This window comes from Tachyglossus aculeatus, chromosome 14 (genome assembly GCF_015852505.1).
Source record: "Tachyglossus aculeatus isolate mTacAcu1 chromosome 14, mTacAcu1.pri, whole genome shotgun sequence".
Lineage (NCBI taxonomy): Eukaryota > Metazoa > Chordata > Mammalia > Monotremata > Tachyglossidae > Tachyglossus > Tachyglossus aculeatus.
The window spans coordinates 15,553,826-15,568,056 of record NC_052079.1 but is presented as its reverse complement, the minus strand read 5'-3'; the positions used below and the strand labels follow the sequence as shown (position 1 = coordinate 15,568,056).

The window sequence follows — 14,231 nt, the reverse complement described above, 5'->3', positions numbered from 1 at the left end:
TCCCGCTTCATAACTCAACTTCAAACAGATTAAGCAGTGAGTTTGTAGAAAGTTCTTTTTTTAAAAAATGGTATTTGTTAAGTGCATACTATGTGTTGAGCGTTGTTCTAAGTGCTAGGGCAGATGCAAGTTTATCAGGTTGGACACAGGCCCTGTCCCACTTGGGGCTCATGGTCTAAGTAGGAGGGAGGAAGATCGAACCCCCATTTTACAGGTCAGAAACTGAGGCACAGAGAAGCGAAGTGATTTGCCCAAGGTCCCACAGCAGACAATCAACGAGTCCACTGTATTTAGTGAGCGCTTACTATGTGCAGAACACTAAACTAAGCACTTGGCACAATACAATATAACCATAAAAGAGTTGGTAGACAGTTCCCTGCCCACAAGGAGTTTACAAGATCACACAGCAGGCAAGTGGCAGAGCCGAGATTCGGACTCTTAGCTTCTGCCTCCCAGTTCTGTCTCCATTCACTAGGCCACACCGCTTCCCCAAGAAGTGCGGAACACAACCAGCTCACAAAACGAAGACAACACTCAGATTCACTGGATGGGCCAGCTGAGGAGGGTGGATGGCACTTGGGTATCCACACAGCTGAGCCAGCTTTTTGTTGTTTTTTAAATATGGTCGTTGTTTAGCGTTCACTATATGCCAAGCCCCCTCCTAAGCACTGGGGTCGATGCAAGTTAATCAATCAATCAATCGTATTTATTGAGCGCTTACTATGTGCAGAGCACTGTACTAAGCGCTTGGGAAGTACAAATTGGCATCACATAGAGACAGTCCCTACCCAACAGTGGACTCACAGTCTAAAAGAAAGTTAATCAGAACAGAGTCCCTGTCCCACGTGGGGGCCCCATTCTAGGTTGAACTGAAATGGGACACGGACATTTCGGAAGAGCAGAACAAACATTTCCAAGACACGGAGAAGCACGATTTCAAACTGCGTGGAGTAGGAGTGACCCTCTGGGATAGTCATCTACAGAATGACTTATGAATTATGGTATAATTATGGTATAATTATGGTAGAATTATGGTAGAATTATGGGATAGTCATCTACAGTCATCTTCCTAGTGGAAGAGCACGGGCCTAGGAGCCAGGGGACCTGGGTTCCAATCCTGGCCCTGCTAATTGCTTGCTGTGTCACCTTCGGCAAGTCATTTCACATCTCTGTGCCTCAGTTTCCTCAACTGTATAATGGGGATTCAATCCTACTCCCTCCTACTTGGACTGTGAGCCCCATATGGGACTGGGACTATGTCCAACCTGGTAAAACCTGCAGCTACCCCAGGGCTTAGAACATATAATAAGGGCTTAAAAAATACCATTACAAAAAAATAAAACCAGCCTGATGTATGGTCTTCAGGAGAGGGGTTATCCGCTTGAGCAGAGGGAGACCTAGAGTAAACCAGGAGACGAAGAGGCAGAACGGAAAACAAGAACAAGGTCCTGAGAGTATGATATCAGCTTGGGAGAAAAAACAACAAAGCAATCCTTGCATGCTCACTGCGTGGAACCAATTATTCGTCACACAAAGGCCTTTTCGACTACACCTGTCGCGTGGATAGACTCGCTGGTTGTGTTAACTTTACCAACTAAGACAGCTCTGGATAAAAAGCCTAGTGTTATTTCCTGGTTGGGAGTCAAGCATGTTGGCATTAACTTGCACCAAGACCTTGGTGTATTGTTTCGGTGCTTGCATAGTGTAGGCAGCGAGGTAGCAGGGTGTGAAATCATGCCTCGGTGGTTTGAAGAGCTTAGAGCTTCTCCCAAGCTAATGTCCATCCCTAGGAGGCTTGGGCTCAATAATGTTTACACGTTCTGAACATACAGTGCTATAAGATCCACGAAACCTCAGAAGCAGCATGGCCTAGTGGATAGAGCGCGGGCCTGGGATTCAAAAGACCTCAGTTCTAATCCCAGCTCCATCTCTTGACTGCTGTGTAACCCTGGGCAGGTCACTTCATCTCTCTGTGCCTCAATTACCTCAACTATAAAATGGGGACTAGTACTATCAGCACCATGTGGCACAGGCCCTGGGTCCAACCTGATTAGCTTGTATCTATCCTGGCACTTAGTACAGTGCCTGCTACACAGAATGCAATAAATACCATGAAAACAAGCAAGGAAAAAACAGAACAAAAAACCTAGAGCTTGAATATTGGCAGATTCCGCATGGCCTAGTGGAAAGAGCACAAAAATGCGAGAAAGGATATCTGGGTTCTAATCCTACCTTTGCAAGCTCTGTGACCCTGTCAAGTCACTTAATTCCCCTGTGCCTCTCTTTCCTGATCTGTAAAATGGGAATTCAATACTTTTTTTATGGTATTTTTTAAGTGCTTACTATGTACCAGGCACTGGGGTAGTTACAAGGTAATCAGATTGGACACAGTCTCACAGTCACCTCATCTGTAAATTGGGAATTAAGACTGTGAGACTGTGTCCAGTCTGATTACCTTGTAACTACCCCAGTGCCTGGTACATAGTAAGCGCTTAAAAAATACCATAAAAAAGTACTGAATTCCCAATTTCCTCGGTTACCTCATCTGTAAATTGGGAATTAAAACCGAGGTCCAGAGAAGTGAAGTGACTTGCCCGAGGTCACACGATAGACAAGATGCAGAGCTGGGACTGGAATCCAGACCCTTGTGAATCCCAGGCCCGTGCTCTAACCACCAGGCCACACCGCTTCTCATCTTTGTTCTCCTTCCCCCTTAGGCTGTGAGCCCCATGAGGGACTGGGATTGGGTCTGATCAATCAATCAATTGTATTTATTAAGCACTTACTGTGTGCAGAGCATTGATCTGATCTGATGATATTATATCTACCCCAGCGCTTAGCACTGAGCTTGGCACATGTAGGTGCTTATCAGATCCCACAGAGATCATTATTATCTATCAGGCTCTCAGTGAAGCCTGGAGGCCTCTCCAGGAGCAGATCTGAATGTCTACTGCACCACTGCTAACACACGAAAGCGAGTACAGCCCCTGAAGCAACCTACCAAATTCGGATGGAACGGCAAGTTCTCAGCTCTGGGAGTTGAAGAGCCTAACCTTTAAACCTAGGAAAACATGCACCTCTGACATCAGAAGGTTCAAGGCAAGCTAGCAGAGGAGATTAAGGAGGCATCATTACCTAAGTCTCCCTCCAGCACCGCCTGAAGCTGGGGGCCTGGTCCCCATCCAGCTGAAATCCTGGGGAGCTGCCCTTCGTTCATTACCGGAATGAACGTTGCCTTCAAGGAAACGGTTACACAAAACAAACACCCCAAACCGACACGGATCTTCTGTCACCCTTTAACCCTCTGCAACTCATTCCCTGCTGGAGACGGGATTGGAAGCCCTCGGAATTCTTCAGGGATTAACGCCAGGTACCCTTGGGGCCGGAATAATGTGGTGAATTTTCTGTTCCCGGTTCATTCGGGGGAAGGAACAGCTTAGACAGAGGGACTGAGCTCCTTCCCTTGAAGCCACATCTGAAATCCACAGAATGTAGATAGATACCAGTTTCCTTTCCCCAGATTCGGCCAGTGGTCACTAGGACTAAAAGAACATGGAGTTGTTTGTGAAATGGTTGAAAGGATTGTAATGGTAAAGAAATAAGTGTGGTATTCATTAAGCGCTCATTATGTGTCAAGCACTGTATTAAGCATTGGACTAGCTACAAGATAATCAGGTTGAACACAATGCCTGTCCACATGGGACTCCCAGTTCAAGTAGGATGGAGTAAGATTAATCCCCATGTGACAGCCGAGGAAACTGAGGCACGGAGAAGTTTAGTGACTCACCTAAGGTCACACAGGAGACAAGAGGTGGAACCGGGATTAGAACCCAGGTCCTTTGACTCCCAGGCATGGGCTCTATCCACTAGGCCATGCTGCTCCAATAAGCCAATAAACTGAAAAGTTATCCAAAGGTCAAAGAAATAAATGAATGAATCAATGAATCAATCATATAATCCCTGACCTCAAGGAGTTTAAGATCTAGCAGAGATGATAAGCATTAAAATACATTAAAGGCAGGAGAAGCAGCTGAGTGATAAGACATATACATGAGTGTGTGTGGGAGGGATGAGTCCCTAAATTATGAGGGGTGAGGACTTAAGTGCAAAGGTGGCGTGATGGGGGGGAGTAAGGTGGGGAGTGATGAGAGATGAATCAGGGAAGGCCTCCTGGAGGAGACCAGCTTTCAGAAGGGTTTTGAAAATGGGCAAGCAGTGATCTCCCAGATGTGGAATGGGAGGGGTGAAAAAAAAAAAACGGGAGGGCTGTCACAAGCCAAAAGTCAGTGGCAAAAGAGATCAGGGTGAAGTAAGAAAGTGTGCAATGCAGCATGACTGTGCTCAGCCAGGTGACTGTAACTGCATGCCTCGTGGTCCAAGGGAATAGGTTTAATCCTCCGGGCAGCAGCTTCTCACAATAGTTCAGAAAATTTTAACCTGGACATCAGCTCTCATTCCACAGGTCGAAAGGGTCAAAGTGCCAGAAAAAAAATGGCCACGGTTACAGACGTGGCATTCTGCGGTAGCAGAGAATGGGCTAATTTTGGGCAGACCATCTTCCAAAATGACTTCTGGAAGCAAGGTGGCCGAGTGGAAAGAGCACAAGCCTGGGAGCCGGGAGACCTGGGTTCTAATCCAGGCTCTGCCCCCTGCCTTTTGTGTGACCTTGGGCAAGTCACTTCATTTCTTGGGTTTTACAGTTTCCTCATCTGTAAAATGGGGATTCAGTACCCTGTTCTCCTTCCACCTTAGCCTGTGAGTCCCTAATGGGACACGGATTATGTCTAACCTGATTATTTTGTATCTACCCTAGCACATAGTGATACCTAATAAGCACTTAAACACCACAATTATTATCATGAAAACTGTTTATCTAATGGGTGTAGGAGGTGTAAGTGGAAGAAGTGAGCTTCCAGCACAACCCCTGCTCCTCTGATCTGACCCTCTTAGCAGAAAGAACAGGAAGCATTCTCTCTAATTGCCAAAAGGTATCCATTTTTTCAGATGCAACACCATTTTTCCTTACTTTTTAACTTTCTCACTGGCCTCTCGGGTGGTCTCCAACGCTTGCTGCAGCTTCGATTCGGCCACGGTGCGACCGGACAGGGCTTCCTGAAGGTGGGCGGTCAGCTCCTCCTGCCGCTTCTGAGAGAGGGAGATGATGTCCTCTCTGATTTTCAGTGCATCGTCATAGGCACTCAGGGTAAGCTTTAATTGATCTTTGAGACTTTCTTCTTGGGATAAGGACTCGTGCAGGCTAAAGGACAGAGAAAGACCCAGTTTGATTTGCCATCACAGACTTTAAGGCCACCTGCCCATGAGGCTTAAAAGCGATCTATGACTTTCTAAGCCCAACGTTTATCTTGCCGCCGACCCCTCGTCCATTTCCTGCCTCTGTTCTTGGAATGTCCTCTCTCTTTATATCCAACAGACGATCACTCTCCCCCAACTTCAAAGCCTTATTGAAGGTGCGTCCCCTTCAAGAGGCCTTCCCTGACTGAACCCTCCTTTTCTCTTCTCCCACTCCCTTCTGCATCACCCTGACTTTCTTCCTTTATTCAGTCCTCTCTCAGCCCCAGAGCACTTTCGTACATATCCAGCCTGTTGTTGGGTAGGGACTGTATCTGTTGTCGAATTGTACTTTCAAAGTGCTTAGCACAGTGTTCTGCACACAGTAAGTGCTCTATAAATACGATTGAATGAATGAATACCTGTAATTTATTTATTTATGTTAATGACCATCTCCCCTTCTAGACTGTAAACTCGTTATGGGCAGGGAATATGTCTACCAACACTGTTATACTGTACTCTCCCAAAAACTTAGTACAGTGCTTTGCATACAGTAGGCACTCAATAAAGATGATTGACTGTTGACTGATTGACTAAGTGTGAACATAAGTCAGGTTAACGGAGGCTGTTGTTCATAAAATATTCAATCATATTTATTGAGCATTTACTGTGAGCCCACTGTTGGGTAGGGACTGTCTCTATATGTTGCCAACTTGTACTTCCCAAGCGCTAAGTACAGTGCTCTGCACACAGTAAGCGCTCAATAAATATGATTGATGATGATGATGATGATGCAGAGCACTGTTTTGTTCTTTCTTACATTCTAATTGGCCGATATTGAAACCAGATTTGTCAAGCCTCAGTCCCAGACTGAGCTCAAAAAGTTCCCTACTGGCATATGTACTTGCATCTTTACCCTTTGGGCATTTGGTATTCACCCCACCCTCAGCCCCACACCACTTATTTACCTTCTGCAACTTATTTATTTATATTAATCTCTGTCTTCCCCTCTAGACTGTAAGCTCATTATGGACAGGGTACATGTCTACCAACTCTGCCTGCCAACTCTCCCAAGCTCTTACTACAGTGCTCTGCGCACAGTAAGCGCTCAATAAACACTACTGATTGATGGATCGATGTGCCTGTCAAGCAGGACCACAAATGTCGAAAATAGTCGTGGTGTTTCTTAAGCATTTACTAGGTGCCAACCATTGTACTAAGCGCCGGGGAGAGATTCAGTGCACTTACTCACTCAAAGAAGCTGCATTTAGTAAGACTGAGTTACATTCCATTTTCTTTGGATGGAGTAGCGGAGAACTGAAAAATGCAATCTATCCACAGTCTGGATAGATGCAGAGAAATCAATAAGCTGGCAGTCTAAGGACCGAACAGTGGACTAAACTTTATCCTCTAAGCCATATCGAGGCCAGGGAAAATCGGGGGCTTGTACAAATGGCGGCCACTCTTACAGAAAGCACTTTCTCATTTTCACGCTTGGCTGCAGGCCAAGTAAAAGTCACCAGCGAGATGCTATAAGGACAATAAATACCTCGATATATTTTCTTTCTTTTTATTAATGAAGACAGCCAAACGCTCCCCCTCCCGCCCCCACCCCTCTCCCCCGCTCGACAAATCACCTCAAGAAATGGTATACAAATTAGGGCTGAATAAATGCGAGGGAAATAGAACCCTAAAATGCTAAAGGTCAAATCTTTGGTATGTCATTACACCTACCACCTGAGGTTGCTTTAGAAGGGCACCAAGCCCCTCACTCAATTAAATAAAGACATTTTGAAAATATAAATATTTAATAAGGGAAATTCAAAATCCACATAGGGAATGTACTTTTTTTATTAAATAAAATTGTTTCGTATTTGCATAAAAAGGAAACGTCTCCTAGAGACGTGCAACGAGAGGGCCGACCACAGGCTCTGCATTGGAAATGTGACAGAATTCTTAGAGCGGGAGATGCTGTCTCAGCTCCCAGAATCCCGTGAGGTGAATTGGAATTCCATTTGGAGGATCACAGTTCCCTCCTGGATTAATGGGCATGTCAGGGAGACCTACAATTGTGCAGTCTCTGTGGTCTTCCCATTCTCTTTTCCGCCGGCTTCCCCTCTTTCCAAGTCAGAACTTACCCAAGCCTCCTCTCCAGGGATGCTCACCCCTCAAACATCAACCCTTTGGTTCTTCAAAAAAACCCTCCTCTTCCTCTCCTTCTGCTCCTCCTCCTCCTCCTGGAAGCCTTCCCGGAACCACCCTGTGTCTCTCTCACTCCTTCTGGCCCAATCGACCATCAGTTCCCTTGGTCCTGATCAATCAGCTGCCATCTCTGAACTCCACCCAGGCCACAAACTAAAAGTAATAATGACAGTATTTTTTAAGTGCTCACTATGTGCTAGGCACTAATAATAATAATAATGTTGGTATTTGTTAAGCGCTTACTATGTGCAAAGCACTGTTCTAAGCACTGGGGGGATGCAAGGTGATCAGGTTGTCCCACGTGGGGCTCACAATCTTAATCCCCATTTTACAGATGAGGTAACAGGCGCAGAGAAGTGAAGTGACTTGCCCAAGGTCACACAGCAGACAAATGGCGGAACTGGGATTAGCGCCCATGACCTCTGACTCCCAAGCCTGTGCACTTTCCACTGAGCCACGCTGCTTCTCATCTAGTGCTTAGAACAGTGCTTTGCACATAGTAAGTGCTTAATCAATCAATCAATCAATCAATCGTATTTATTGAGTGCTTACTGCATGCAGAGCACTGTATTAAGCGCTTGGGAAGTACAAGTTGGCAACATATAGAGACAGTCCCTACCCAACAGTGGGTTCACAGTCTAAAAGATAATAAATAAATGCTATCATCATCATCATCATCATTAAGCGCTAGCACTACTAGTCCCAGCATATTCTGTCCTCACACCTTCCCAAACCCTCTTGCCTGTAAAGTCAAGCAAATCCTGAATTTCACCTTCTCCCCAGAGCCCCTGGTTATTGGAAAAGGACAGTGGTTTTCTCCCTCAAGTACTTACTAAGCTCCAAGGGCTGTACTAAGCGCCGGCATAGATACAAGGTAATCAGGCTGAACACATCACTATCCCTCATGGAGCTCACAGTTTAAGACGGAGGGGGAACAGTTATTACATCCCCATATTACAAAGTAGCCGAGGCACAGAGACTTGTCCAAGGTCACTGTCCAACTTGATTAGCTTGTATCTACCCCAGCGTTTAGAACAGTGCTTGACACATAGTAAGCACTTAACAAATACCATCATCATTATTATTACATGGATTAGAACCTAGATCCTCTGGCTTCGGGATCCATGCTTTTCCCACTAGGCCATGCTGTTTCAAGGGTTGTGAAGTTAGGATGGAGTGGGCCAGGTTCCTGCCGCATTGTTTTTCCCTATACGGTTCTAATATTTTGGGAACGTTTTCAAAAGATAATTTTCTTCTGTCCCGCAGGGCCCAGGATAAAGATTGGATGCAAGTGGAGGCTTCTGGTGGCTGCGTGAGCCCTAACTGGAGGAAGAAGAAAGGAACCCAGACTCCCAGTACCTTTCCCACCCTGAGAATCAGCCAGTCGGATTTATTGAACACTTAAGGTGTGCAGAGCATTGTACTGAGCTCTTGAGAGAGTATATATAACAATATAACAATATAACAGAGCCTATTCATTCGTTCAATCGCATTTATTGAGTGTTTACTATGTGTAGAGCACTGTACTAACAGCTTGGGAGAGTACAGTATAACAATAAACAGACACATCTACTGCCCACAATGAGTTTACGGTCTAGAGAGTCATTCATGAGCTTACAGTCTGAGGGTGTCATCCGCTCACATACGGCAGAGTCACCGATTTTCCTTTATTTCACCATGAGCACTTCCGAACTGTAATTTCCAAGTGCTCCGCACACAGTAGGTGCTCAATAAATACGATTGAATGAATGACTGAATGAACATTGAAAATGTTCCATTTCCAAGTTGAGCCTCGTCATGGTTTTCATGGTGAAGTTATGACCTGGCCCTCCTCCTTCCATCATCATTCGTTCTACTTAGTCGACGGCTCTTTCGACTGCTTAGTTTAGAAGAAAAAAAAATCCACCTGTGACTTCCACCCCCTGAAACAGGGCATTGCATTGGCCATTTCATTTTCTTTCTGAAATGTCAGTGGGGGTGGCCTGTGGTGAGGGATGAGAACTTGAGCAAAGCCAACCTGAGCCCCTAACCCTCTGCCTTATCTGACATGTTGCAGGGATTATAAAGATAATGGGGCAAGACTATTGTTTCCTTGAAAATTGAAGAGCCCAGTAAAGCTTTCCTTCCCTCCATGGTCTCTGATACCTGCAGCTTGATAACACTGAAACATACCATACCATCATCATAATAGTTGTCACCAGGAACCTTCCCCAAAAAGTCGCTGACCAGTTACTCCTATTCTGGTCTCCAAGGATCATGCTGGCCATTGCGCTACCTTTGCTGAATCCTTCTGACATGCTCCTTTTTGGAAGCGTTCACTTGGGGCGGAGAGGAAATCAATTCCGATTCGATACTGATAGCTACCGTGCGGTGGAAACTGTGTGTTCTTTCTAATTAAATGTAAACACGTTCAGTTCTAAAGTCCAGCGGCAATGACAAGAGCCACCAGAATAGATTGCTTAAGCATTGGTTCCAGCGGGAATAGCCGCACTTGTGCAATCCATGGCAGGGGGAATGCTGGTTGGAGCTGATTCCTTTCAGGTCGCCTTCAGAGAAAAGTCTTGACAAGAAGGAGGAGAGCTCCCAAATACCTAAAGTTACTGATTAACCATGGCCTTCTGATAGCTAATCAATGGCACTGCCTGGAGCCAAACTCCCTGCCCTGATCTGCCCCTTTCCCAAAGCCAGGCTTCAGGTAAATATTGAAAGGCAGTAAAGGTGTTTTGCCGCTTATCAAACTGATATGCTAAGGAACTCTTAAAAGAAATTGTTCCTGGCTCCATCAATGGAGGGTTCAGCCCTTCCAAGTATTTACATGGATGCATTTCTTTGGGTGAATCCTCTGGCCAGAGAAGGGTTGAATTGCTAAATGAGCGGAAATAAAACCAACTCGTGGCTCCCTTCGATCAGTCACTACCTCCTGAACAAAAGAAAAATGAAAGTTTCTTTCCTTGGAAAAATGCCAACATCAAGCGACTTTACCCCCCTTTCGCTTTAGACCGGTTCAAAACCTGTTCCTCAGCTGCTCGTCTGAGGAATTCTTGAGGCCGCGAGAAACCAGGTTCCGCACTTGAACCGGAATGGTTTCTCCCACAGTGAGAAGCAGAGGGGTTTAGTGGATAGAACATACGCCTGGGAGTCAGAAGGACCTGGGTCCAAATCCCAGCTGTGCTACATATCTGCTGTGTGACTTTAGGCAAGTCACTTAACTTCTCTAGGCCTCAGTTCCCTCATCTGTAAAATGAGGATTACGAGCGTGAGCCCCATATGGGACAGGGACTGTGTCAACCGGATTAACTTGTATCTACCCCAGCGCTTAGAACCGTGCTTAGCACAAAGTAAGCACTTAAAAATTACCATTGTTATTATTATTTCCTTCTTTCCTCTCCCCCTCGTCCCCCTCTCCATCCCCCCGTCTTACCTCCTTCCCTTCCCCACAGCACCTGTATATGTGTATATATGGTTGTACATATTTATTACTCTATTTATTTATTTATTTATTTATTTTACTTGTACATTTCTATCCTATTTATTTTATTTTGTTGGTATGTTTGGTTCTGTTCTCTGTCTCCCCCTTTTAGACTGTGAGCCCACTGTTGGGTAGGGACTGTCTCTATGTGTTGCCAATTTGTACTTCCCAAGCGCTTAGTACAGTGCTCTGCACATAGTAAGCGCTCAATAAATACGATTGATTGATTGATTGATTGATTATTATTTGGGTTTTGCTTCTTTAGCCAAAACAGATCCCACTTCTAAAACTACTGCCTCTTTGCTGACATTTTAGCCCTCAAAGGATACCCAATGTTCTTCCTCTTCTGCCCACTTCCACCCACTAGCCAGTCAGGGAGCTGGGGGTTTTCCCAGCAGGAAGAACTTTCAAGCCCTTTAGGTTTATGAGAGGGCTTCCTTTAGGCTTACTTTCTTTACAGAAGAGAGGCCGGTGTCTATAGGTGGCAGATTTCTAATTCAAGTTTACGGGCTTTAAAGAAATTTAACTCAAATATTATCCTTTCGCCCTCAGGGGGAAAGGAGGAAATAATATTGACTGTGCTCCGGTCTTTAAAATTTAAAACACTTGTTAAATGTTTACCGAATGTGTGAAGCGTGGATTTTAAGAATATAAAGCAACTAAGCAATAACAAGACAGGCATTGGGATTTTTTTCTAGGCTCAATATGAGGGGTCGTGGACTTGAATGTTATCCCAAACTACTTCGTCCTCCTCTCTCAAATGGCTACCAACCCTAGTTCAAGTCCTTGCGTGGCTCAGTGGAAAGAGCACGGGCTATGGAGTCAGAGGTCATGGGTTCAAATTCTGGCTCCACCTGCGTGACTTTGGGCAAGTCACTTCACTTCTCTGTGCTTCAGTTACCTCATCTGTAAAATGGGGATTAAGACTGTGAGCCCCCCATGGGACACCCTGATTACCTTGTAACCTCCCCAACGCTTAGAACAGTACTTTGCACATAGTAAGCGCTTAATAAATGCCATTATTATTATTATTATTATTATTTCTGCAGCAGCTTCCTCACTGGTCTCCTTATCTCCAGCCTTTCTCTTCCTCAGCCTATATCTATACATTGCTGACCAGATCAGTTTCTTATAAACTCATTTGGCATGTACCTCTCCCTTCCTCAATAACCCTCCAATGGATACCCTTTCCCTCTGAGTCAAGAAGAAAGTCCTGGTCATTAGCAGGCCAAAACAAGATTTGCTTTAAGGCTTGATATTACTTTTCTTGTAACCTCCCCAGCTTTGCACATAGTAAGCACTTAATAAATGCCACTATTATTATTATTATTATTATTATTAACCCATAAGCCCCATCTGAGATAGGGACCACGTCCCGACTAGATTACCTCCTATCTACCCAGTGCTTGGAACAGTGCTCGATACGTAGTAATTATAGTAAGAATGACGGTAATTGTTAAGTGCCTACCGTATGCCAAGCACTGTATTAAGTGCTGGAAAAAGATAATCAAGTTAGACACAGTCCCTAACCCACATGAGGTTCATATTGCAAGTGGGAGAAGAGGCATAGTAAGAACGTAAAAAATACCATAATAATAATAATAATAAAAGTCTCCTCAACAGCTCTCCTTACATATCTGATCCTTGCACCTATTTAATCTTCAGATTGCACCCTACATTCCTTCCGAAGTCACCTTTCCGCTGCACCTCATTCTTGACTCTCCCAGGTCAGATTCCTCGCCTACACCCTTCATCCTGCTTGGAACACTTTTCCCCCACTGAATTGGCTAGGTTGCGATGCTTAGGAAGCAGCGTGACCTAGAGGGAAGAGACCGGGGCTGGCGGTCAGAGAACTGGGTTCTAATCTTGGCTTCGTCACTTGCCTGCTGCCGTGACCTTGGGCAGGTCACTAAACTTCACCGTGCCTCGGTTCCTCATCTGTAAAATGGGGAGTCACTGCCTCTTCTCCCACTTGGAATACAAGCCTCAAGTGGGACTGTGTCTAACCTGATTATCTTGTATCTACCCCAGCGCTTAGTACAACGTGGCAGGCCCTATCTGCCGGCTTCACCCACACCAATGGGTTAAATGCAGCTTCTAGTACGAAGGATGATTCTAATATACCCAGACATGTTTAATTTATGGTATATGCAAATAATTCTCTTCTCTACTACAGGGAGGAATAGCAACTCAGGGAATTACTGAAAAATCAGTAAACAAAGGAAAAATGAAAGGTGGAAAGAAGAAACAAAGGCAGTTAAAACTAATCTTAGGCTGGCTTGTTATATACCCGATCTTTCTTGGGAATTTATCTCTCCCTCCCAATTTTCTGCTGCTGACGAATGCTGCTTTGGTGAATTCACACCTGAAAAAATCACTGAATTATTATGAGGCATAAACAGTCCAGAATGGAAGGACTCCGTCGACTAAGTAGAACCCTTAAGCGAAGTCTCCATTAAATAAAGAGTCTCTCCAATCCAGGCAGTGCAATATTCCACACATTTTATCAGGGAAATGAGGATGGAACATCATCTAATCAACACAGTTCAACCAGGAATGTTTTCAAGAAGTATCTCTCTTATGATTGCTCAATAATGATTACTTTGTAAGGTGTGAAAATGAAACTGTGTGAAAGGCTACTTCTTATATAATCATAACAATTGGGAAAAACAGAGCTTCTTATCAAATATGTTATAAACTCTTTATCTTTTGTAGCAGACCTGGTATCTTTCATTCAGGCTTCTGAATTTTCTGTAGTTGGAGCTCAAAGGCTCTGTCTACACTAGCAAGCAAAGCAAATTAGGACAAAAGAAATCAGATCCAAATTTTACTGGCAACAGTGTACATTTTCCCATTAGACTGTAAGCTCATTGTAGTCAGGGAACACATTTATCAACTTTGCTGTATTGTGCTCTTCCAAGCGCTTAGTACAGTGCTCTGTACAAGGTAAGTGCTCAGTAAATACCATTTGTGATGATGATTCTTCTAGATCCATGACCAATACTGTTACTCTGCATCAGCTACAAAGAATCTAATTTTTTCATTTTTCTACATGATCCAATGTGCATAACAGAACTCCTTTATCACTTATTTCTGCCTAATGAATTTGGTCATTAGGGCAGCAAAACACAATTTATCTTCGGTTGGATTTGAACCATGGAATATAGACCAACATTATCTCCTCACCATCAACAATCATTATTAAGCATCTACTTTAAGTTTTAGTAGGCACACTGGAGAATTGCCAAAGAAGAGCTGTTTACATTATACT

General features: G+C 44.5%; 1 protein-coding gene across 3 annotated transcripts in view; it reads right to left on the bottom strand.

Moving 5' to 3' along the window:
* The window catches only part of MIPOL1 (mirror-image polydactyly 1), a 220,038-nt gene that overhangs the window by 37,068 nt on the left and 168,739 nt on the right, over positions 1–14,231 (bottom strand). For 2 of the 3 annotated variants that reach the window (XR_005453861.1, XM_038756380.1), the window contains exon 11: positions 5,027–5,257. The exons of the other annotated variant lie outside the window; for it this stretch is intronic. Coding sequence is in view for 1 of the 2 variants with exons in the window: in XM_038756380.1 (XP_038612308.1) it covers positions 5,027–5,257 (231 nt within the window). In the remaining variant the exon portion in view is untranslated. The remainder of the gene's footprint in view (positions 1–5,026; positions 5,258–14,231) is intronic. 3 annotated transcript variants of the gene reach the window in all.